At 36.2% G+C, this 23,206-nt stretch overlaps 3 protein-coding genes and 1 long non-coding RNA gene across 4 annotated transcripts; 2 read left to right on the plus strand and 2 right to left on the minus strand.

The window, feature by feature from the left end:
• Nucleotides 1-2,235: 2,235 nt before the first annotated feature.
• On the plus strand, nucleotides 2,236-3,813 carry LOC126587386 (NAC transcription factor 25-like). Its single transcript, XM_050252428.1, has 3 exons — nucleotides 2,236-2,505; nucleotides 2,609-2,934; nucleotides 3,146-3,813. Exons 1-3 carry the CDS (start codon nucleotides 2,322-2,324, stop codon nucleotides 3,734-3,736), a joined length of 1,101 nt encoding a protein of 366 aa, XP_050108385.1. The 5' UTR covers nucleotides 2,236-2,321; the 3' UTR covers nucleotides 3,737-3,813.
• A 4,687-nt stretch (nucleotides 3,814-8,500) lies between these two features.
• LOC126584773 (serine carboxypeptidase-like 31) lies at nucleotides 8,501-12,213 on the minus strand. Its single transcript, XM_050249112.1, has 10 exons — nucleotides 11,867-12,213; nucleotides 11,153-11,260; nucleotides 10,698-10,793; nucleotides 10,395-10,487; nucleotides 10,221-10,303; nucleotides 9,836-10,123; nucleotides 9,501-9,631; nucleotides 9,254-9,349; nucleotides 9,055-9,160; nucleotides 8,501-8,910 (listed from the first exon to the last, which is right to left on the minus strand). The coding sequence occupies exons 1-10, from the start codon at nucleotides 12,144-12,146 to the stop codon at nucleotides 8,761-8,763; spliced, it is 1,431 nt and encodes a 476-aa protein (XP_050105069.1). The 5' UTR covers nucleotides 12,147-12,213; the 3' UTR covers nucleotides 8,501-8,760.
• Nucleotides 12,214-14,686: 2,473 nt separating this feature from the next.
• On the plus strand, nucleotides 14,687-15,731 carry LOC126587858 (uncharacterized). Its single transcript, XM_050252940.1, has one exon. It carries the CDS (start codon nucleotides 14,892-14,894, stop codon nucleotides 15,543-15,545), a length of 654 nt encoding a protein of 217 aa, XP_050108897.1. The 5' UTR covers nucleotides 14,687-14,891; the 3' UTR covers nucleotides 15,546-15,731.
• A 5,029-nt stretch (nucleotides 15,732-20,760) lies between these two features.
• LOC126585694 (uncharacterized) lies at nucleotides 20,761-21,716 on the minus strand. The gene is made up of 3 exons (XR_007610622.1): nucleotides 21,544-21,716; nucleotides 21,332-21,449; nucleotides 20,761-20,895 (listed from the first exon to the last, which is right to left on the minus strand). It is a non-coding gene; the product is annotated as an uncharacterized LOC126585694 (long non-coding RNA).
• Between the last annotated feature and the right edge of the window lie 1,490 nt (nucleotides 21,717-23,206).

The following is a 23,206-nucleotide window of genomic DNA, read 5'->3' on the forward strand; positions in this document are numbered from 1 at the left end:
TTGGGTGGGATGGGGGGGTTGCGGGGGAAGGGTGGGTTTTTGGATGGGAGGGGAGGTGAAGAGAGTGGAGGACAGGGAGGTGGGTCGAGGGGAGAAGATGGGTTTCAGGGTTTTTTTTTTTAATTTTAAATAGGGTAATATTTTAAATGCATAAAAAATTATTTTTTTACCACGTAGCACAAATTTGGCAACTACGTCAACACAAATGTAGATCCCATATTTGCCACTTCATCACTTAACGGATTTTCTAACGGATGTATGAAATTAAAATAAAATGATAAGTAAATGTATGAATTTGAAATGTTTTAAAGATATTATAAGAAATTGAAATCGACCCCAAACCTAAAAGGGTAAAATGTAATTTACCCTAGCTTATTTTAGTTAATAAGCTTAGCTATCGTTAGATTAATCTAACAACTCATATGAAAGAGGTCCTCACATGCTCTCAAAACAAGGACCTTAAGTGAGCATCACTATACCACCGTTTAGTTATTGAAAGCAAATTGAGTGGACAAAAGTAACATGGACCATTCGTATAGTAGTCAAAGTCGGAAGAAGATCCTCTCTGAATTCATTTTATGGGGATCTTGGGAATCCTCACATCCTAGCCGTTCAGTATATATTGTGCAACCAGTATTCGTTAGGTACTATTTGTGTTTAATTTTAAATAAAAAAATCAAATAATTTATGATCGCACGATGAACGATTAAGATGTGAGAATTCCTATAATCCTCACAATTTAGATCCGTATGGGATCCAAATCCGTCGAAGTCCATCCATGCATGATTAGGCCTATATAATTGATTCCATGGATTAGTAGTTCTCGCCCATGTGATAATCTGTAGAAATCGAAGTAATAATACAACCAAATGAGCCGATAGATGATTGCGTTTTAATTACCTAAAAAGGAAATTAGAAAATAACATTCAACTGAATCTTCTAGCTAGCCATAGCTAGGCCACGTTATATGGGTAAATGACAATTCAAATGTCATTTGGGTCTTATTTTAAATGGCTAAATTAATTTGATCACTAGCTACTTGAGCTTCTAAATTAATTAATACACATGCAATGAGGAGCTAGTGGTGGAAACTACACTAACTTGACGTGTTTACTTATGAGAAATGAATGTTAAGGTTATTCAATTTTGGATTTTCATGTGTTTATTAATACATATGAATTAATAAAATATGTTAATTTCCATATTAAAATTTGCAATCCAATTTCTAAAAACTTAGAAATTAGATTGGTCACTTTTTATTTTTTTTATTTGAAAAGTTGATCACTTGTATATGCCTATTTTCTCTTAACCTAGCCCTATTTTAAGTAAGTAAACATGTTATCTGCTTGACTATAGATTCAATCCGATAAAGCTTGTTGCCTTTAATTAACATCTATTACAAAAAAATTTAAGTCAATCACATCTACAAGCAATGAACTCACTCACCTGGTAAACAAAAGTAAAAGACAAGTTCAAGAGGTAGGTGTAATTTTCCCATACGATATTCATTGAAAATTGAATACGTACAATATTAAGGATATGGTGCATACAATGAATCTCGATAAAAACTTTGTCGGAAATTTTAACTCAAATGAGAAAAAAAAAAGCGTTCATCACCAATATAAGGATCACAAAAAAATACTATATCCTCAATGAGAAGATCACAGATTACATCAGGATCTTCCCTTGTGTTTTTGGTTCATCAACAAATTGAGAAAATGGAATCTACAACATGCTCTCTCTCTCTCTCTCTCTCTCTCTCTCTCTCTCATAAATCTGTTATTTGGAGGGAGTGTTTGGCTGTCCAACAAGAAAAGCATGACATGAAAGGCGTACAGGCAGTTCCAAAACTCCGACCCACATAACCTGTCCCTCCCCCATTTCGTTTCTCCCTCGTATCCGAGATGGATTGTCTGCTCTTCCCTTCCCATACCCTCTTCATACTTTCCTGTTTTGTGTGGTCATGGTTAAGTCATGTCAATATTTTATATTAATATTTTTATAAAAATAATAAGATAAAAAGCAAATGTTAACGTGACTTAACCGTAACTACACAAAATAAGATGATAGGAGAAGAGATGGCAGACAATTCATCTTCCCTCACATCACCGCCCCCTTGCAAATTTGTGGTCCCCGACCCCCACGTGTCGCCAAACCATTGCGTAGAAAATCCACATGTCGGCCGATCACCTGTTCCCCTTTTGTCTTTTATATCCAGCTCCCACTGCCAACTCTCAAAACCTTTCTAAATCCTCATCAATTCATATTCGTATTTTTCTTTTCTTTCCAATATTAATTATTTGTTGAGAGGGAGAATTTTGATGGAGAGCACAAATTCATCATCAGGTTCACAGCACCCGCAGCTCCCGCCGGGGTTCCGGTTTCACCCGACGGACGAAGAACTGGTGGTCCATTACCTCAAGAAAAAGGCCGCCTCCATCCCGCTTCCGGTCACCATCATCGCGGAGGTCGACTTGTACAAGTTTGATCCATGGGAACTGCCAAGTACGTTTCTTTGGTTTTGTTTACACTATACGAACTGACCTAATTCGCGTCTGAAATTGAATTTCAATTTGGGAAAATTTTGATTTTGGTTTTGGTGATATAGGTAAGGCGACGTTTGGGGAGCAAGAGTGGTATTTTTTCAGCCCAAGGGACCGGAAGTATCCGAATGGGGCACGGCCAAACAGGGCAGCAACTTCAGGGTATTGGAAGGCAACTGGGACGGATAAGCCTGTTCTATCATCAATCGGAAACCACAAAGTCGGTGTGAAAAAAGCTCTTGTTTTCTATGGAGGGAAGCCCCCAAAAGGGACTAAAACCAATTGGATTATGCACGAGTATCGGCTTGTAAACAACACCACCACCACCATCAATATGAGTTCTAGTACTACTAAGCCTTCTGATGCAGCTAACAAGAAACCCTCCCTAAGGGTATGCACTTTTTTTGTACAACAAAAAAGACATGTGTAGCACAAGACGGACTGACTGAAAGTGTACGGCATATCGTGTTATCAGGCATAGTCCACGAATAGCACTTTCACTCACGCCATCATGTGCGACATATATCTTGTGTTCATTTTTTTTTGTCATGACTGTATGATCTATTCCTTGTTATGTATTGTTGATCATGTTGTTGTTGTAGCTTGATGATTGGGTTTTGTGTCGGATTTATAAGAAAAACAAAGGGCCTGTGATGTCTATAGATGGTGATCATTTTCTTCACAAGGCCGAGGACTCTAATAGTTCTATGGAAGAGGGTATGTTTCTCCACCCGTCAATACTGCCAACTCAAAAACTGCCGCCGCTGCCGCCGCCACCATCATCAAAGCTGCCAACTACAGATTACACCGCGTTGCTAGAAAGCGATGATCACGAGAGCTATCTCGAGGGCATACTATCGTCAAGCGATCATCAACCAGGCTCTCACTCTCATGATCAGTTTGGCACTATATCAACTTCCATCTCAAAAAGCAGCCTACCCTTGAAACGTCATCTTCCTTCGCCGTTTTGGAACGACGTGGGATCGATAGGGACTGCTGCTGCTACTACTACTTCATCGAGCAAAAAGTTTCATGCTGATCTCATCAATGAAAACAACTCCTTTGTTTCTATGCTGAATCAGACGCCACAGGGCACGGCACCGTTTCACGCTAATGCTGCACTTCTTGAGTTGCTAGGAGATGGGGTTTTGCGCCCACAGTTTCAACTCCCAAGCATGAACTGGAATTCCTAGTTTGGTTTTGGTAAGGTTTCGTATATATGTTTTATGTTATTATATTTTTTTTAATGAACATGTGATTTAAATTTTTAGTTTAGTTTCACTCTCAAATTATATACTTGTTATATAGGCGATAACAAATATGTTATATGTAGATACAGAAACAATTGATAAAAAAAAAATTAATTTGATAGTTTTATCCAACTCTAATTTGTATTAAGTGTGAATATATAGAAACCTTGATTTATTTATTTTTAAATTAAAAGCAATATTCTATACTAATTTACACTATGAGTTTAGCATGCCTAACCACCAGGACAATCTATTACTTAATTTTTAATGTGGTATGAGGTGTATCAAAAGAAAAAAAAATGTGGCGTGATCTGAAATTATCTTAGTAAAATTCTAACCAATTCCCTCACCAGACCGTACTTAAGCCACATGAGATGTTTCTCAATTACGTACGATAAGCCCATATGAGATGTTATCTACATTTATGCACAATTACTTAATATACACTAATAATTTTCGACTCTTTTTATTTATTTATTTATTTATTTTCACATTTATAGAACAACACTAGGCAATTCGATTTTTCTTGGAAAAATGGTTTTAATTGTTAGAATTATTTTCTTTATTTTAATAAATTTAAAACCTATGTAGGCCAGCCCAAAAACCCTTTGATTAAAAGCTAGAATTTTTAGAACCATTAAAACGACTTTAATCTACTGTAAACTAATGACATTAACTAGGCATGCATGCAGCAAACCGAAGGAGTTGAGGTTTCACCATAAAACTAATTTGTAATATGGAGATTAGTTCAATTACTTATAACTTATAAGCACATGCAATGTCATCTCCCGTTAATGTGAAATTCATTCTCAACATACCCCTTAAGTGTGGCTTTCAAACCTAACACGTAGACAACACAAATCGGGTGATGTGAAGTACGTGTGTCCGCTGAGCTTCACACATTGGACCCCTTGATAACCAATTAGCAATATATGAAATAGATCAACTATTTATAAGCACATATAAGGTCTCTCATTCTATGCGGGATTTATTCTCATCACAAACTTGCACGCAGTTTTTTTAGTTGTCTCCAATATATATACTTTCTTTTGACTAGCTAGGGTTTAGCTATCGGCTAGCAGCACCTTATTTCATTTGTTTAATTTCTTTCATTTTTAACATGAAATGTTAAATTCTGTCTAACTAAAGATATGATTTTGTATCTTCATCAAAACAAAGGATTTCGTTTTATATTTTTGTTGTAGATATTACCTACATCTTAGACATCTTTTTTTCTTTTTGGACAAGACACAAATGTTGTTGGGAAATTTTGATAACTAGCCATATTTTTCACCACAAAATGATTTTTAACCAACCTTTTATTATTCTTACAAATTTAACAAAAAACTCATGCAAAAGTACTAAATTACCCCCTCCCTTCTTCTTTTATCTCTTCCCCCTCTTGAATCCCATCAGTCCACCATACCCCACCCCAATCCAACACAACCTGGCTTTTCTCCCAAATCCACCACCACCATTGCCACACCCACTACGACCGACGCCGCCGCTATATCTTGCTTTGTTTCTCAATTTGGAAATCAAATTAAAGTTTAATCTTTCTATGCTTGCATTTTGATGGTTGGATGTTGTATTCAGTTTTGACTCTGTTACTCTTTTGTGGTAGAGTAAACTCTATGAATATCATTTTTCCTCTTCATGTTTGTCATTCTTCTCCGTTTTGTGAATGTGCTGTTAGTTTTGTTGGTGATGAGGACAATTATGATGTTTCTTGCCACTGCTTCTATGGCTTTTGTTGGAATGGTTTACAAAAAATGAGAACTCCAAGTATGCAAAAATGCTTTAATGGAGGAAAATTAGAACAACCTATATTCTTATTTATTCCACATATCATAAAAAACGATGAGATGAGAAATTGCATATTTAGATGCATTTTCAAAAATCTTCTATCGTAAGGAGAGAGTGAGATGTGGTGGCAGCGTCGGTCGTATAGGGTGCCGCGATGGTGGTGATGGATTTGGGAAAAGGGATGGAGTAGGTTGGAGTGAACTGTGGAGTGGACTGTAGAGTGAGGAAGGAGGAAGAGACAAGGGAGAAGGGAAGGGGGCATTTTAGAATTTTTGCATGGATTTTTTGTTAAATTTGTAAGAAATGTAAAGCGTAGGCTAAAAATCATTTCACACTACAAAATATGGTTATTTATCAAAACTTCCCAATGTTCTTTATACCTTGTTATATTATATTAAAACTTTAATAAGAAATATTATCAAAATAAACCTTTATCAGTTTAGAATTAATTTATTAACTAGTTTCGGGGCGCGGTAAAAAACCACTAATGGCATAGAATTTTCGAGACTTTATAAAACATATGATATGGACACAAACCATAATATTAAAAGGACTGATAGTGATTATTGACAGCCAAGTGGCGCAAATCTAATTGAATGTAGGAAGAAAAACCTAAGATAATATATGAAGATATGGAAAATGGGGAGAGAACCAGTGAGGCCAATATTTTCCACGAAATGACGCATGATTATTCCATGTCGCTATCCGCCGTTGATTACAAGATGAGATTTTGGATTTCAAATGTCAACGTGTCAAAAGTTGGCATTTAATTACGCGATAGAATATTTCATCCGAGCTAATTTTTTCTCTAATTCTAATTTCTAATGCACATTATGTATCGCCCTGGTAATGGCAGGCTTATCTCAAAAGCACTTCCACCTAATTGTCGCGTTTTCTTGATTGGCTGCAGTTCATAGAACTTCATAGCGTACGTGTCCTTGACCTATTTGCCCTAAATCTTAATTGATTAGCAAAATAAGAATTATGCTACTGAAAAAAGAGCATAAAGTACTGTTGAAATCCAATCACAAATATACAAGTGTTCAAATACAATTTAAATTCAATTATTCATATACGTGTCAATTTGTGATTGGTTTTTCAGTAATACTTGCTGCTTTTCTTTTAGCAGAGAAGCATAGTTCGCAAAATAATATGCAATGCAAGGTCTGGAAAACTCTAGGGAGACATCATTTTTATATCACATTTGTATACCATACGATGTCATAAATGATGTGTAGACATCACGTCAATTAATGAATTTATCTCATTAATTGGATGTTGATTGTATACATCACTTACTGCATGAAATGATATACAAATAGGGTATAAATATGTGATCTCCTTACCATCATCATTGTGCCAAAAACTAAGATCTTTTACATGATGTTTTGTAAATGTCAAGAAGACATATTTGTATCTTGTTGAAGAAATTATGGATCCACGGAATAATGCTTTCTATATAAAAAATAAAATAAAAAATAAAAAAAAACATCATATCTTCATTACCACCTAATTAAACATGCTTTGTAAGCAATCACTTTCTCTAGTTAAGAAAGAGAACAAAATATCTTTATGAAAATATCCACATAATTAGTCCTTCATTTTGGAATAGAAATCGAAACCGGCCATGAAAGTCGTTTGGGGATAAAGCATTTCTTGTTCGAATTCCTCTATATATGTACGTTGAACTTCACCCAAAATCTTAGTATAGTATAGGCATTTCATAATTATCTTTTTTTTTTTGGACAAAATATAATCATCTTAACATTGAAAAGGAGATATCATTTTCATTTCCATCAATGACAATCAAGATCGACGTCACAGCCCATGTCCACACTTTTATTTGTGCACCGATTGTGTGTAACTTGAAATTGTTCAAAAATCTTAAGAGACTTTTAGTTTAAGTAATTAAAAGCATTTATCCTTACACATGAAGTTCTGTGTTAACTCCCACTGCCTCCCATATTGCTTGCAAAATATTGAAACCCCTTGAGCCATTCCATGACAGTGGCATAATGTCCATTGTCCATTGAGCCTAATAAAACAAAATTAGTAATTTTAAAATGATTAATAGGTACTTACTAGAGAAAAGAGTGATTCTTTGTACACTTAAATTTGGTCTCCAAACACTTTTGTTTTTCTTAACATCTAATTTACTTCATTTCTTTGAACACCCAAAATAATTTATTCGTTTACATTTTATGAATTTATTTTTCTCTAAACACTCATTTTTTATTTTTTATTTTTACACCCATTTTCCCTTACCCAACTTGAAAGGTTGAATTTTTGGGTTATCTGATTGATCTCGAATTCAAGAGGCAGATGAAGGGGTGTGGGTATGGCTGGGCTGGGATTAGGGTGGGAGGGTGTGGGGCGCAGATGGAGCGGAGGATATCTGGGTACGAAAGCTTACTTTCTTCTGTCTTTTCACCCACTATTCAACTTAGTATTCATTCTCCTTCACAGACAAACATTTCAAATATTTCTTGGAAATTATTTCATAATGCACCCAGCCCCCTCCTTTGCTCTGTCTAATGCTAAAAATAGATAGTATTCTGGTTAATTGTGATTGATCCACAACTGATACTCTAGATGTTGGTTTGAGCCAGGATATCCGGTCGACAACTGATATTCTAGATGTTGGTCTGGGTGAGACCTATATGTGTGTACCACATCAACACACTAATAGAAAATTTGACAAAAAGGTAACAGAAGAACCGAATTGATTTCGAGATTCATTTTTCGGGACCAGATTGAAGGATTTTCTATTCCAAGGACCTTTTGATTGAAAGGTTCAACTTCAAGACGAAACTTGATAAAAACCCTAAAAAAAATTGATAGGTGTACAGATACGAAACTTGAATATACAAAGAACCACTCAGAAAAGTAGATACCAGAACATTTGAATCATATCTGAAGGTTTTATTTTGCATCCGTAGTTTTGTATACAATACTAGTTAATTTCTTGGCACCGAGGGCTTTATTTTATATAGAAATATTTGAAGGGTTACTCCTCTTGATGTGTAAACCAACATGTTATCCTTTATTTTGGCTATATATAGTCTTCTACTACATATGTCGTCTAGCAATAGTTGCTATAGTACTAAGGGCAAAATCATTTTGAGCCCTATACATATTAATATAGGATCTACTTTAATTAGTTACACTCGAGAGGCGGGCAGAGGTTCACCAAGGAGAAAAGACGTGAATAAAGCCAGTGAGTTGCTTGGTTTGAAGCAGGGAACTGCATGCCCAGCTCCTCTAAATGTTGCAAATGTAAGACCTTCATATTCTTGAAACCATCCACTGACCTGCAACATATACCATAATCCCAGATCAATTAATAATTTGGTAAAGTTGAATTAACAGAGAACAGAAAAAAGCTATATCATCATAGTTTTAATTATTTATGCCAACTTCAATTTTTAAGGCTAGCTAATTAATCAACTAATTACCTGCTTCTCGTGGTACCAAGGTCTCCATGCCTTAGTAATAGGCAATCCAAGAGCACTCAAGCTGTATCTTGTGGAAAGCACAGGAACTCTTCCATCTGTGTCTCCGCTGAGCCATCCAAAAAATAAAAACATAAGCCGGCGGGGTTTCATATTTTTTATATTTATCAAGGAAATCGATGCTGAGGCAGGAAACATCTACCTGTACACCCATATTCTAAGTCCTGCTGCAATGAGTTTCTTGTATATAGGGAGAACAGATGGCTTCGTATATGCCCAGTCGTCGAATATTTTTTTGCTACAACCAAAATAGTTGAAGAACATGTTCTCAGCAAGTTGGAATTTCTTGAATATACATATATTAGAGATAAATGACCTTGGAAAACATATTAAAATGAATTATAACTGCTACTTTCAGAAAAGACCGAGAGGGAGGCAGTGGTAATTACTTGCAGATGCTCCAGTTCTTGAGGCGGACACCATCACTAACATGGAGGGCCTTTTGCACATCTGGTCTGTTATAGAAGGTTTTTGAATATTCATCGAGACATGGATCGTAGCCACCCATAATCCTTGGCATCTGATAAGAATTAATCATGAACGTTAAACTAACTAAATGTGCCTAAAATATCTGTTGAACCAAAAATTCGTAAGTACAGCATGTTCTAATGAAAAAAGTTGATATACCAATTCACTCCTAAAATTGTAGAATTAAGGACATAATATATCTGTATATCACTGTACTGGTTTATAAAATTAATTTAAAAAAAAAAAGTTTACTCACCATCGTAGATGTGCGCTTCATCATGACGTGCATCGAACCATCGTTTGAACTTGCCGTATCGCTAATGCAGACTGAGGTGTAAAGGCTGTAAATATCTATCTCCCCATACTGTTTTAGCAATTCTTCCACAGCTTGAGTACAATCCTTGTTACTCCAAGTATCATTTCTGTCGAAATCACAGCTTTCGCCTATTACTTTGTGAGTTTCGTCTGATATCACAGCATGACTCCAAGCATAATCTACCAGACCTCTCCAGTCATCAGCATCAGATGTTTCAGGATTACCCAACTGTATATCAAACACAAGAAATTGAAATGACAAATTTTTTTTTATTTGATGTCTAAACGGAGCTCGATCCTTTTTATTGTTTCCCAAATGACCATACCAGGATACCCTTGAGATCAATATGGAGGGAAGGATTATTGTTCTTGTCATATATGAGCTCGGCGAGCTCCGGAACATACTTTCCTGTTAACAAAGAACGAGAAGAATTAGGGTACACAAAGGAAGTTCAGTTGCAGCACATGGTCAAAAGGGTGAGGGACTGAGAGTGACTTACCTGCATAACTCTCTCCAGAAATGTAGAAGGTCCTTCTTCTGTATGATGGGAACTTGAGATACCACTTATGCAAGAAGTTATACGCATCATTCGCTGAATTAAATCCAAGGAACAGAATGAAAAACATATCAGAAAACCAGATTAAAATCTTCTAACAGTCATGAGACTCGTCATTAATTAGGTCAAAATATATAAATTAACATGTTTGGGAAATAAATAGAGCAGTAATACTTGTTTATTATTGCAAATAGTAATATCAATTGCTAGAGAAATATATAGCAGTCAACTTTAAAAGTAACTGACCTGTAAAGCCATCTCCGAGATTATCATAATCACTAGTTGTATTAGAGTATGAAAAGCCAACCCCAACTGGAGATTCCAAGAATAACATGTTGGCCTCTGCGTCATACACATGCAAATTAGGGCGCACAATTACTAGAAGCAAATGTGATGTTTAAGTGTAAAACATATGACATAATTTTGAGTGCAACCAATGGTATATCTTGTTCAGTTCTCTCTCATTATCAACTAGGTCACTTAATGAGAGAAAAAGAGAGTAGAGATATAAAACCAGTTGCATGGTAAAATCCGCCGTAATGCAAGGCAGAACTTTAGGTGCAACAAATGATTTATCCTGTCTCTCTCATAACTTGGAAGATACACAACTGATTGCATAGCACAACCATTGATATATAACATTCTCTCTGTTTCTCTTATAACGTGGCTGGTTTGATTATGAAATTTGAAGTACCCAATACCTTTATTCCATGAGTAGTTATTAGATTTAATTCCATGTCCATCAGTATCCACTAAGAATGGACCAATCTCTTGGGTTGCTCCATATCCCACAGAAGAGCACCCAGGACCTGAAACATAGAGCATCTTGTCACCTCAGCATATAACATGAGGCAAAAAGTTGCAGGTGGGGATTATGTATCATTGAACACTCTTTGGATGAGTTGGAAAGGACAAAGGATGACCTCCACTAAAGCAAGTACAATAGGATAATTAACCACCCCATAATCCAATACAAACTTTATGTAATTGTTTATTAACACAAAATTAGAATGTTTATAGCATGACGAACTGTCTAATGGTTTGCTTCCTCCTCCACACATGCATGATTATGTATTTGGCATATAGATAATTGCATACTTAGTCAAAAATGGGTACACACACATATATATATATATATATATATATATATATATATATATATATTCACACACACACACACACACATAATAGCATGGAATATATCTATATGGCTAAAAAGATAATTGCAAGCTGATTAATAATTGTTCCCGGCTAAGATGATCAGGTTTAAAATCCAAAAACAAATTGATCGATCATGTATAAATCTTTTTCTCAGGCTTAATCAAATTAATTAAGTGGTTTCAGTCAGGTATCACCATGATTAAAGCACTGATGATATATAATATACAGTTTTGATATTGCTCATGAGTGTTCACCTCCATTAAGCCACAACACCAGAGGTTTTCCATCTGGGTTGGACGCAGCCTCATAAAACCAGTAAAAAAGAGCCCTCCCATTTGTTTCGTTCACGGTCACATAGCCTGCGTAGTGCTTGAAGTCTGCAGCAGGCTGGCCGGGCAAGTTGGTCACAAGGTCCTGAGTCCTCATCCGTTTCTCAGTACTAGACCGTTTCCTTCTACCCGAAACAGGCTCCACAAACAGCAGTGCAACAAGAGCCAAAACAAAGAAAACGGTCGCTTTTTGTACAAAATTCATATTGTTGGATATATGGAAGTACAAAACTCAAACTATATCTTAGCTAGAGACAGCTACCACAAAACAAGGATGAAACATAAGCGAATCCACGTCTCTATTTATAAGAAACCATACGAGGATGATATAAAATTGAAAAAAATAAAAAAGCTAGGAAAGAAAAAGAAAGTAGATATAGTCCTACGTGGCAATGTAATTTTTTTAAGGCTAAATAGTCAAAATGGTCCCTGAGATTGTCCATAATCTATGATTTTAGTCATCCCGTTAAAAACTCTTTGGGCAATTTTCAAGGCTTCGTAACTCCATTGTTTCTTAACCAAATTCAACTCATAATATATCAAAATGAACATAGGAAAGTGCAGAACAAGATTATACCTACTTGAAAGTCCAATGGTTGCCGAAGATGGCCGAAAAATAGCCTGAAAGGTGACTGGTCCGCGGGAAAATTGGAAAACTAGCCAGAAATTGGGTAAACTTTAAACGTTCATAACTTCTTCAATACTCAACGAAATTGAGTGATTCAAAAACAAAAATCATACTTCTCAACCAGACAAAGATAATGGTATCTTTCTAGATGGGTAACTCGCCATGGTTTGGCCGGAAAACGGCTCGAAAATGGCTAACCATTTTCGAGTTAGCCACTTTTGAGCCGTTTTCCGGCCAAACCATGGTGAGTTAGCCGTCGAGAAAGGTACCATTCTCTTCATCTTGTCAAGAAGTATGATTTGGTTTTTAATCACTTGATTTCGTTGAGTATTGAAGAAGTTATGAACGTTTAAAGTTTACCCAGTTTCCGGCGAATTTTCCAGTTTTCTTGCGGACCAGTAACCTTTCAGGCTATTTTCCGACCATCTCCAGCAACCATTGGGCTTCCAAATAGGTAAATCTTGTTTTACACTTTCCTATCTTCATTTTGATGTATTATGGGTCGAATTTGGTTAAGAATCGATTGAGTTATGAAGTTTTGAAAATTGTCTAAAGAGTTTTTTACGGAATGACCAAAATCATAGATGGCGGACAATCTCTGGGGCCATTTCTATTGATTTTCAATCTCAATGACCATTTCTATTTATTATGCAAATCTCAGGAAACATTTTGGCTATTTAGCATTTTTTTTTAATTTCGTTGAGGAATCTTGCATTGACATCTGACGTGGGTTAATTACGCAAGCTCAGCTACTAGGGTATTCATGCAGGAGCAAGAGTGTGATAAGTGGTACCTCCATTGTCTAGTGTGTGGGTTAGATATGACATGATGAATAAACTAAGTGAATGAGTTCAAAACAATACACGTATTTGTTTCTGAAACCCCATACGAAGAATTCAAACATATATGCAATGAATTTACTTGAGTGATGTTTTTTATTGGATGAGTTGATACGTGATATGGTCTTATGATGTTGGATAAGTAATTAACTTTTGACCGTTCCTCTTGGATTTGCATTTATCGTGTAACAATTGAAAATTCTGTGCAAATAACTTTACATTGTGGAAGTAGTCAGCTCTTCCACAGCAACTAGAATGATAAATCCAAGAACACAAAGGAAAAAGTTACCCAGCAAATTAAAGGTCAATAAATTTTTTAGCATTATCTTATCTGCAAATAATCAAATTAGATATTGCAGTTAATGGTATATTTCTAATTTAAAATTACTAACCTATAGGATTAGAGAAAATATATATAGAGGGGAAATCAGTCAGTAGCACTATCAAAAACCAGTGGTATTAGGCTTAGCTTTACATGTGGAAAAGCAGTCATTAAAACAGATGGATGGGACTAGAGTCCCATAGTAAGTACTAACTAAACCTAGGGAATCATTATCCCTAATATACATCGTTGTGATGCCGAAGCCACTGTTACAGAGTCTAATGACGACTAATGGCTACATGTTCATGATTGAAAAAGGATAAACCAGGACAGCTCGTGGCGATCTCTTGGTGCATATATATCAGATAGATCATGTTCTTGCCAGTCAATGAGTATATCACACAGTGGAAAAGCCATTGTGGTATATATTCCAAATTGGTGGTGTTCTCTCTAATAAAATAGAAAAAGGAAAAAAACTACTCTCAAGAATCTCATCATAAAAAAGTAGGAAGACGGATTTTGTGGCGAACCTTGTGCGTAATGACTCTTGAATCTGGCGAAGGCAAAGAGGCGAAAAGGAATGAAGACAACCAATTAAGTAAGTGGGGTTGAGCAATGACTTGGATTCCAACTTTATTGGTTGAAAATAGAATGGAAATAATCTCTTAATTATTCAATTTTGTTGAATTATAAGTCTATAGCTGATTAGTATTAGTGAAATAAGATGAATTTACTTGTGTATTCACTTGAGCATATTTTCCAAGTGTGAGGTTAAAAGTTGTAAGGCTAAAATAGCCAAATGTAGTGATCCTATAATTTAGTTAAATGTGTGGGTGAGATTAGTGTGAGATCATGAAATGCACGTGTGTGTGCATTGTTTGACATAGAAAGAAATATATTCCTCTCTGCACCTTTCATTGCAGGAGAGAGAGAACATTCATTCACTCTTCCGTTGTTTTTGCATCCTTCTATTCTCCCTCTACTTCCCATATCGAATATCTCAGATAAATTCAAATACTGCTAACATGGCCTCAGAGCCTGGTTCGATCATTTGAGCCTGGGCGTAAATCTGTGAACTCATTGAGCTGATTTGAAGCTCGGTGAAAGTCGCCGGAGACTCATTATCATTTGAGAAGAGAAATCAATCCAATCAGACCAAAGATGTCTGGATCTGGAAGCTCAGAAATGAGAACTCCAATTTTCTCCGGTGAGAACTACGAGTTCTGGAGAATCAAGATGGTGACAATCTTCAAATCACATGGGTTGTGGAATCTGGTGGAGAAGGGAGTTAAAACGTCTGATTCGAAGAAGAAGAAGAAGAAGCCTAAAGGATCATCGGAGGATGATGTAGATGAAGAAATGGCCGCTGTGTTGATGCAAGACGCAAAGGCTTTGGGAATCATTCAGAATGCAGTCTTGGATCAAATCTTCCCTCGAATCGCCAATGCTGAATCAGCGAAGATGGCATGGGATTTGTTGTATGGAGAGTATCACGGTGGTGATCAAGTACGATCTATGAAATTACAAAATCTGAGACGTGAATTTGAGTATGCTAGAATGCGTGATGATGAAACTCTGTCTGGGTATCTTACTAGGCTAAATGATTTGATAAATCAGATGAAAACATTTGGGGAAATTTTGTCTAATGAAAGACTTGTTCAGAAAGTTCTGATTAGCCTTAGTAAACCATATGATCCCATATGTCTTGTCATTGAGAATACAAAATGTTTGGAGACTGTAGAATTGCAGGAGGTAGTTGCAATTTTAAAGAGTCAAGAACAACGGTTTGATTTGCATACGGTTGATGCAACTTAGAGAGCATTCTCTTCACTCTCTGTGAATTCAAAGGAACAGAACAAGAGTGGTGTTCATTCTGGGTCATCTAGATTTCAGAGAAATTGGAATTCTAAAGGCAAGAAATGGGAATCAAAACCCAAATTTCAGCAGAAATCTCCTCTGCACACTTATCAGAATGTAAATGCATCTCAGTCAATGAGTCAAGAGATTGCAAAGCCTTAGTGCAAGGTGTGTTCTAAATATCATTTTGGTGAGTGTAGATACAAAGGGAAACCAAAATGCTTCAACTGTGATAAATTTGGGCATTGGGCTAGAGAGTGTACTGTAGGCAAATCAGTGCAAAAGGCAAATAATGCTAATCAATTGGAGATGACAGGGAATCTATTTTATGCAAATAGCACAGTTTCAGAACCAAGAATGAATGGGGAGTGGTACATTGATAGTGGTTGTAGCAATCACATGACAGGAAATGTAGAATTACTTGTTGATGTGAGAACTAACATAGCTGGAAATGTTCAAATGCCAACCGGAGATCTTGTGAATGTAGCTGGAATGGGTTCATTGATGATTGATACAAATAAGGGCAGAAAATATGTTAAAGAAGTAATGTACCTGCCTGGTTTAAAAGAAAACTTGTTAAGTGTTGGTCAAATGGATGAGCATGGATACTTCTTGGTGTTTGGTGATGGAGTGTGCAGTGTGTATGATGGTCCATCACTGGAATGCTTAGTTATGAAAGTGAAGAAGAAAGTGAATAGGTGCTATCCATTGGCTTTATTATCTGAAAATCAAGTGGTTTTAAAGGCTAGTGTCACTCACTCTATTGAGACTTGGCACAGGAGACTTGGGCACTTACACTTTGGAGGCCTTAAACAATTGAGAGACAAGAAAATGGTACATGGTTTACCACAGCTTGCAGACTACAATGGAGTCTGTGAAGGTTGCCAATTTGGTGTAATGGAGATGAAGAACAGAACCGTGATTGAAATGGCGAAATCTATGTTGTATGAGAAGAGGATGCCATATTTTCTCTGGGAAGAAGCAGTTCATACATCTGTATATATCCTAAATCGATGTCCCACAAAGGCTTTGAACAACATCACACCTTTTGAAGCTTATTCCGGTAGAAAACCAGGAATAGCCCACCTAAGAGTATTTGGATCTCTATGTTATGTTCATGTTCCAAGTGAACAGAGACATAAACTTGAACCTAAAAGCTTCAAAGGAGTATTTGTGGGATATGCAACTTATGAAAAGGGGTATAAGGTATTTGATCCACTATCCAAGAAATTATTCTTGTCAAGAGACATTGTATTTGATGAAGAAGCTGCCTGGAATTGGGAAGAGAACTCAGGGTCAACATCTCTTAATACTGGAAGTTTTATTCATAGTGACATAAGTACAGAGAGCAGTGACAGAATGGTGTTGTCTCCTACATCATCTATATTACCTCTATCTAGGAGAGCTCTTAGTATTGAAGACTCTGAAATTCAATCCAAGTCACCTATCTTAGGTGAATTTACAAGCATGTCAAACTTAAGTGAAGGACACAATCAAGCATTTGACCATACACCACTGAAGTGGAGGAATTTGAATGAAGTGTTGGCTCAATACAATCTGTGTATCATGGATCCAGAGAAGTATGAGGATGCCAAACAAGATGAGTCTTGGTTAAAAGCTATAGAGGATGAGCTGTTTATTATTGAAAAGAATGGCACCTGGAAGCTTGTTGACAGACCAACTGAAAAACCTATTATAGGGGTTAAATGGGTTTACAAAACCAAGTTAAATCTTGATGGCTTAGTGTTGAAGAATAAAGCAAGGCTGGTTGCAAAAGGCTATGCACAAAAGCCTGGTTTGGACTACAATGAGACTTATGCACCGGTTGCTAGGTTAGATACTATTAGAACTTTAATAGCTTTGGCTGCACAAAAGAGCTGGAAACTGTATCAATTAGATGTGAAATCGGCCTTCTTGAATGGAGTTCTACAAGAAGAAGTCTATGTTGAGCAGCCTGAAGGTTTTGTAGTAAAAGGCAAGGAAGAAAAGGTGTACATTCATAAGGTCCTCTATGGTCTAAAACAAGCTCTGAGAGCTTGGTATGGAGAGATTGACAGCTATTTCTCACAGTGTGGTTTCAAGAAAAGCTTGAGTGAACCAACTCTGTATATGAAAGCAAGGGGAGAAGATATCATGATTGTTTCTATCTATGTAGATGATATAGTCTACGCTGGTAGTTGCAAACCTATGCTAGAAGAGTTCAAAGAAGATATGAAAATGAAGTATGAAATGACAGATTTAGAACTTTTTCATCACTTCCTTGGGATGTGAGTGATTCAAACAGATTCCAGCATCTTCATTCATCAGAAGAAGTATGCAAGTTCTTTACTGAGTAAATTTGGTTTAAATGAAGCAAAGACTGTCACAACTCCTCTTGTAGCTACTGAGAAGTTATCTAAAGATGATGGAAGTGGATCTGCGAGTGATGAAATGTATAGGAGCATTGTGGGAAGCCTTATATATCTCACTGCCACAAGGCCGAATATAATGTATCCAGCTAGTTTATTGGCAAGATACATGCATTGTCCTACCAATAGACACTATGGAACTGCAAAGAGAGTACTCAGATACATCAAGGGAACTCTGGATTATGGCTTGGAGTATGTGAAAGGAAGAAAAGCTTGTTTAATTGGCTTCTGTGATAGTGATTGGGGTGGTTCATTGGAAGACAGCAAAAGCACATCAGGATATGCATTCTCATTTGGCAGTGGTGTGTTTTCCTGGGCTTCGGTCAAGCAAAACTGTGTTGCACTCTCAACTGCAAAGGCTGAATATATAAGTGCATCAGACGCCACAGCTCAAGCAATATAGCTGAGATTTGTTTTGGAAGATTTTGGAGAATTACAAACTGTAGTTACTCCTCTTCACTGTGATAACACATCTGTTATTGCTATCACAAAGAATTCAGTGTTCCATCAAAAGACCAAGCACATTGATAGAAGGTATCACTTTATTAAGGATGCACTGCAGGAAGGAATCATTGATTTGGTGTATTGTCCCACTGAAAAGCAGGTAGCAGATATTTTCACAAAACCTTTGGCTAAGGATCGCTTCAACTATCTCAGGAGTATGCTTGGAGTGAAATCAGCTCAAGACTTAAAGGGGAGTGTTGAATTATAAGTCTATAGCTGATTAGTATTGGTGAAATAAGATGAATTTACTTGTGTATTCACTTGAGCATATTTGCCAAGTGTGAGGTTAAAAGTTGTAAGGCTAAAATAGCCAAGTGTAGTGATCCTATAATTTAGTTAAATGTGTGGATGAGATTAAGTGTGAGATCTTGAAATGCACGTGTGTGTGCATTGTTTGACATAGAAAGAAATATATTCCTCTCTTCACCTTTCATTGCAGAAGAGAGAGAACATTCATTCACTCTTCCGTTGTTTTTGCATCCTTCTATTCTCCCTCTACTTCCCATATCGAATATCTCAGATAAATTCAAATACTGCTAACAAATTTGCAATCTAATTTAACTTTAATTTGTTAAATCCTTGTGTAAGACATCTATACTTTAGACCAAACCCTAGTTGCTATTTTCAGGTTCACTCAGTACAACTCGAGATGGTTTCAGGCAGTTTTATCTTTACTGCAAATCCAATACTATGACAGCAGATTAGTACTGGAAAGTGTAAACACATCTATTTAAAAGCATTATTCTCAGTCCCACCGGTGTGTCATCTCGTTAGGGACCTGAAAATACATCTCTGGCAAAGGACTTGCCACATGCATCTATGACCTACCTCCAACTTAATGTGTAGATCTCCACCTATTTCTTTAGGAAACTATTTTCCTCATTTCACTTTTTGTGTTTTTCATTGCCACTGAGCTGGAGTTTAGTCAATGCAAATAGAGGAAAGTGCAAATCTGTATTATACATATTCATTAGGATTAAACTTGATCGCCACTCAACTAACATCTCAAGTAAACACGCATCAGAACATGTAATATTTATGCCCGCGTTCGGTGTATGCATTCAGTGCTCAAAATTCATCATCAGTTTTGCTACCAACCATATGCACAATGAAGACACCTTTTCCTAAAATCAGAAACTCTACATACTTTACGTGTAGGTTTCATTTGACCAAGCACGATCATCACTTGAGTCACCAAATGCTGAGAGGCTCGAGCTTGCTGTGTAATTCTTTTCCTTTCTATAATCAGCAATCTGATCAAACTTCAGATAAAGAGCACTGAATAGCTACAGGATTGAAATCAACTTTACAAATTAAAAAATTCAATGTCAAATTTAACCAACTATTGAGGTTCGAGCCTAACACGTGGACAATACAATAGAGTGACGTGGAGCACATGTGACCGTTTGGCTTCACATGTGGGACAACCTACTCTGATACCATGAAGAAAGTTGAGGTTCCACCATAAAATCAATTAGCAATATGAGAAGTAGCCTAACCTCTTATAAATCCATGCAAGATTCCTTGGGAGTCATTTTCAACACACGATATATACTTTTATATATATAGAATTGAGAAGACAACACAATTCCCATTACAGATTAAAAGTACTATGTATGCACATACGCATGCCATCGAACATTACGCTTCTAAGGGTAGAGAAAAAGCTTATATTTAGGGGAGTGCTATTCACACTTTCCTTTTTACTTTTCACACACTCTTGTTAATTTTTATCTATTGATCTTCTTCAATTTATTCGATTTGACGGTAGAAAAATGAGAGAGGTGTGTGAGAAGTAAAAATAGGTATGTGGATAGCACCAACCTATTTTTACTGTCATTGTCAACATAAGATAAATATTCAATTTGTCTTTAAGGTTTTTAGATCCCTCCATGGTGAACCAGCCAGACACTTTAGTATAAACTAGTAACTAGATAATTCAAACAGGATGACTAGATTTGTTTGTACTCGGAAGACTTGGATAATGCAAACCGGTCCAGGCTATTAGTGCCATGGAAACCAGTTATCGCTGCCTTTACACACTGTGAATCTACAGGGGCTATTGGTTTTAACATCTAGCAACATATACTCTTGCTTCTAATTTGTTCCCTCCCATTTTTGAGGTAAATTTCCTGACAATTAAACGAGACTTTTCATATGTGCATATGTCTGATGCATCAAACACTACAGGTTTTCGTGCTCACGCAAAAGTGCACGTCTAAAAATAATAAACAAAATAACAAGTGCTACTAGCAGGACGAGGACAACCATAATCTTCTGTCTATTGCCTCATGTACCTGCTTGTAGAGAAGAAACCATCTAATGATCTCATTGGTTGGACGGAGAAAAGGCAACGCCATGTGGTTTACGTGTTAACATATTGAGATCTTTCTTCACTGTAAAACGATGTCACCAAGCAATTAAAATCTTTTAAGAGGACTACCGACATCATAATCCATCGAGAAGCAGCTATAACCTATAACATACATTTTTGATGGGAGGAAAGGGTACTTTTAGAATTCGTAATCATGTAATACTGAAAATGTTATATCTATCATAAAGTATTTAACATATGGCTGAACCAGAAGAAAATCGTGCGTAATCCATTCAACAAGTTATTATTGCCCCAATATTTTGGTTCACACTACAAAAAGCTAGCTTACACTTAATGGGAGACTTCTTTTTGAGGGTGATATAACTGTGCATAAAGTTCTTCATTGATTGGGATAGGCTTTCCATCCGAGCGTACGTCATTCTTGCTTACATAACGCTTTTCCTAGTGCATTTACTTGAACCTATATAGATTTACATAAGAGGAACAAGCTCCATTACCTTTTCCAGTTGGTTGGTGTGAGACTTATCTAATGTAAGATTTGATAAGAGATGATCCTGGTGCCTGGTGCCTGGTGCCTGGTGCCTGGTGCCCTACAATCGAGTTGCATCCAATTAACTGAAACATTAACATGATGACATTTAGATGAACAAAATATGCAGCTGTTCTGTGCATTGATGGATTAATACACGCTATGTTACTTTCATCTTACTTGTCAAGTATTCATGCAGTTTTACTTCACTTCCTCATCAGTGTAAGAAGAAAAACTTTCGTAGACAGTAAAGGTCACACGGGCTTTGGCATACTCTTGGTGAATCCTTTAGATTGAAACTTCTCATTGACCAAAGAAAAAGATTGTAACTTTTCCATAAGGGACCTTTTCTCCTATGCACCGCTCCCTTTTTTTCTAACCTTAAAACTAGATAAATTAAAAGAAAATCAGTGCATAAAAACAAGAAACTAAGAGCGTGAAAATCACTACCGTTTTAATAATTTCACCAGACTACATGAGAACTTTCAAAGTTCTTTTGGAAGACCATGCTTTCACTTTTTAAAGGAAAACGAATCTGATTAAGCTGCCTAAGATTCGCATCATTAGTCAAATCACTTGGAGAACCCAGACATATTAGGTAAAGATCAATAACAGAAAAATGTGGGAGTCTCTGGGAGACTTATTCTACTCTATGTCATCGGTAACATATTCCGTTAGTTAATTATTCAGTCTAACTTTTTCGCAATCTAAAAGCTTCCTTGCGTATTTAGTGCAGAAATTCTTTAATCATACTCTCAGCCCTTTCGCCTTTTAATACTAACATTATTACCTCCTCAGTGCCCTTAGTGGAACCGCTATCATATTCCCTCCAACAACTCTGAACTGTGCACCTTTTGTTTTTCTTCTTCCCTTTTGCCTGTTGCAGTTGACTATACCACCTCCCTTTTCTATTTTTTTTTAGTTAAGATGTCAGATTCTAAAGTTCTTGCGGAATTCAGGATAAGCAAGAATGACATGCGCTTGGATGGCATTCAGATTAGAAGCAAATGATAGATAACTAATACTTAATTCGATTCGTATCCGAGCGCATGTCGTTCTTGTTCAACAAAACTCCGTATATGTCATCCTGATTAAACAATTCATCTGTTAGGGTTTGAATCGGCCGGTTCATATAACTCACACCAGATAAGACCCTTAACTCATTATCTTGCTAACTCTTCCCTTGAAGTAGTCTTACTACTCTCCATTACACCATCATAATTAACCAACGTAAATCTGGAAATTTACAAATCACAGACGTATACCGGATGAACTGGAACCCTAAATATATTCTAATCATTACCCAAATGTGAACTACTTTACATTGTTCATTATAATGATTAAAGTAATGTGAACTACTTTGCATTGTTCATTATAATGATTAAAGTAATGTGAACTACTTTGCATTGTTCATTTGAGCTCCCTGTCACTCTTACACGAATTCAACCAACATGGAAGTATCATAAAGAAAAGAGTAATCTTAGAGAGAGCAACTTTTTAAACCAAATTTTATATATCATATGACATGGTTATTGATGATTGAATTAGTACTTAAGTATTAATTAACGTGTTTATTTCCTATTTGTGACATATCATATGGTTTGCAAATTTGATCTTAAAAATTGATTTACCTAACATTATTTTAAAGAAAAATATCATTCGGTTACAATTAGGGGTGAGTTTGGTTTTATTCAAGGTTTTTTTCAGTTCGTTTTTTTTTTTGGTTTTTTTTTTCAATTTTTTTGTTTTTGTTTTTAAACTAGGAATGGAGAGAAGAAGAAAAAAAAATCTTGAGAATAAGGCTTTCAACATATTTGGACCTAAAGTTGGGTTTACAAATTAG

This window comes from Malus sylvestris, chromosome 10, assembly GCF_916048215.2.
Source record: "Malus sylvestris chromosome 10, drMalSylv7.2, whole genome shotgun sequence".
NCBI lineage: Eukaryota > Viridiplantae > Streptophyta > Magnoliopsida > Rosales > Rosaceae > Malus > Malus sylvestris.

Coding starts and splice junctions, on each gene's coding strand:
- LOC126587858 (XM_050252940.1), top strand. CDS start 14,892: ATGTCTGGATCTGGAAGCTCAGAAATGAGAACTCCAATTTTCTCCGGT.
- LOC126587386 (XM_050252428.1), top strand. CDS start 2,322: ATGGAGAGCACAAATTCATCATCAGGTTCACAGCACCCGCAGCTCCCG. Junction 2,506..2,608: donor TGATCCATGGGAACTGCCAA/GTACGTTTCTTT, acceptor TTGGTGATATAG/GTAAGGCGACGTTTGGGGAG. Junction 2,935..3,145: donor ACAAGAAACCCTCCCTAAGG/GTATGCACTTTT, acceptor TTGTTGTTGTAG/CTTGATGATTGGGTTTTGTG.
- LOC126584773 (XM_050249112.1), bottom strand. CDS start 12,146: ATGAATTTTGTACAAAAAGCGACCGTTTTCTTTGTTTTGGCTCTTGTT. Junction 10,794..11,152: donor TAACTACTCATGGAATAAAG/GTATTGGGTACT, acceptor TGTATGACGCAG/AGGCCAACATGTTATTCTTG. Junction 8,911..9,054: donor CTTGGTACCACGAGAAGCAG/GTAATTAGTTGA, acceptor TATATGTTGCAG/GTCAGTGGATGGTTTCAAGA.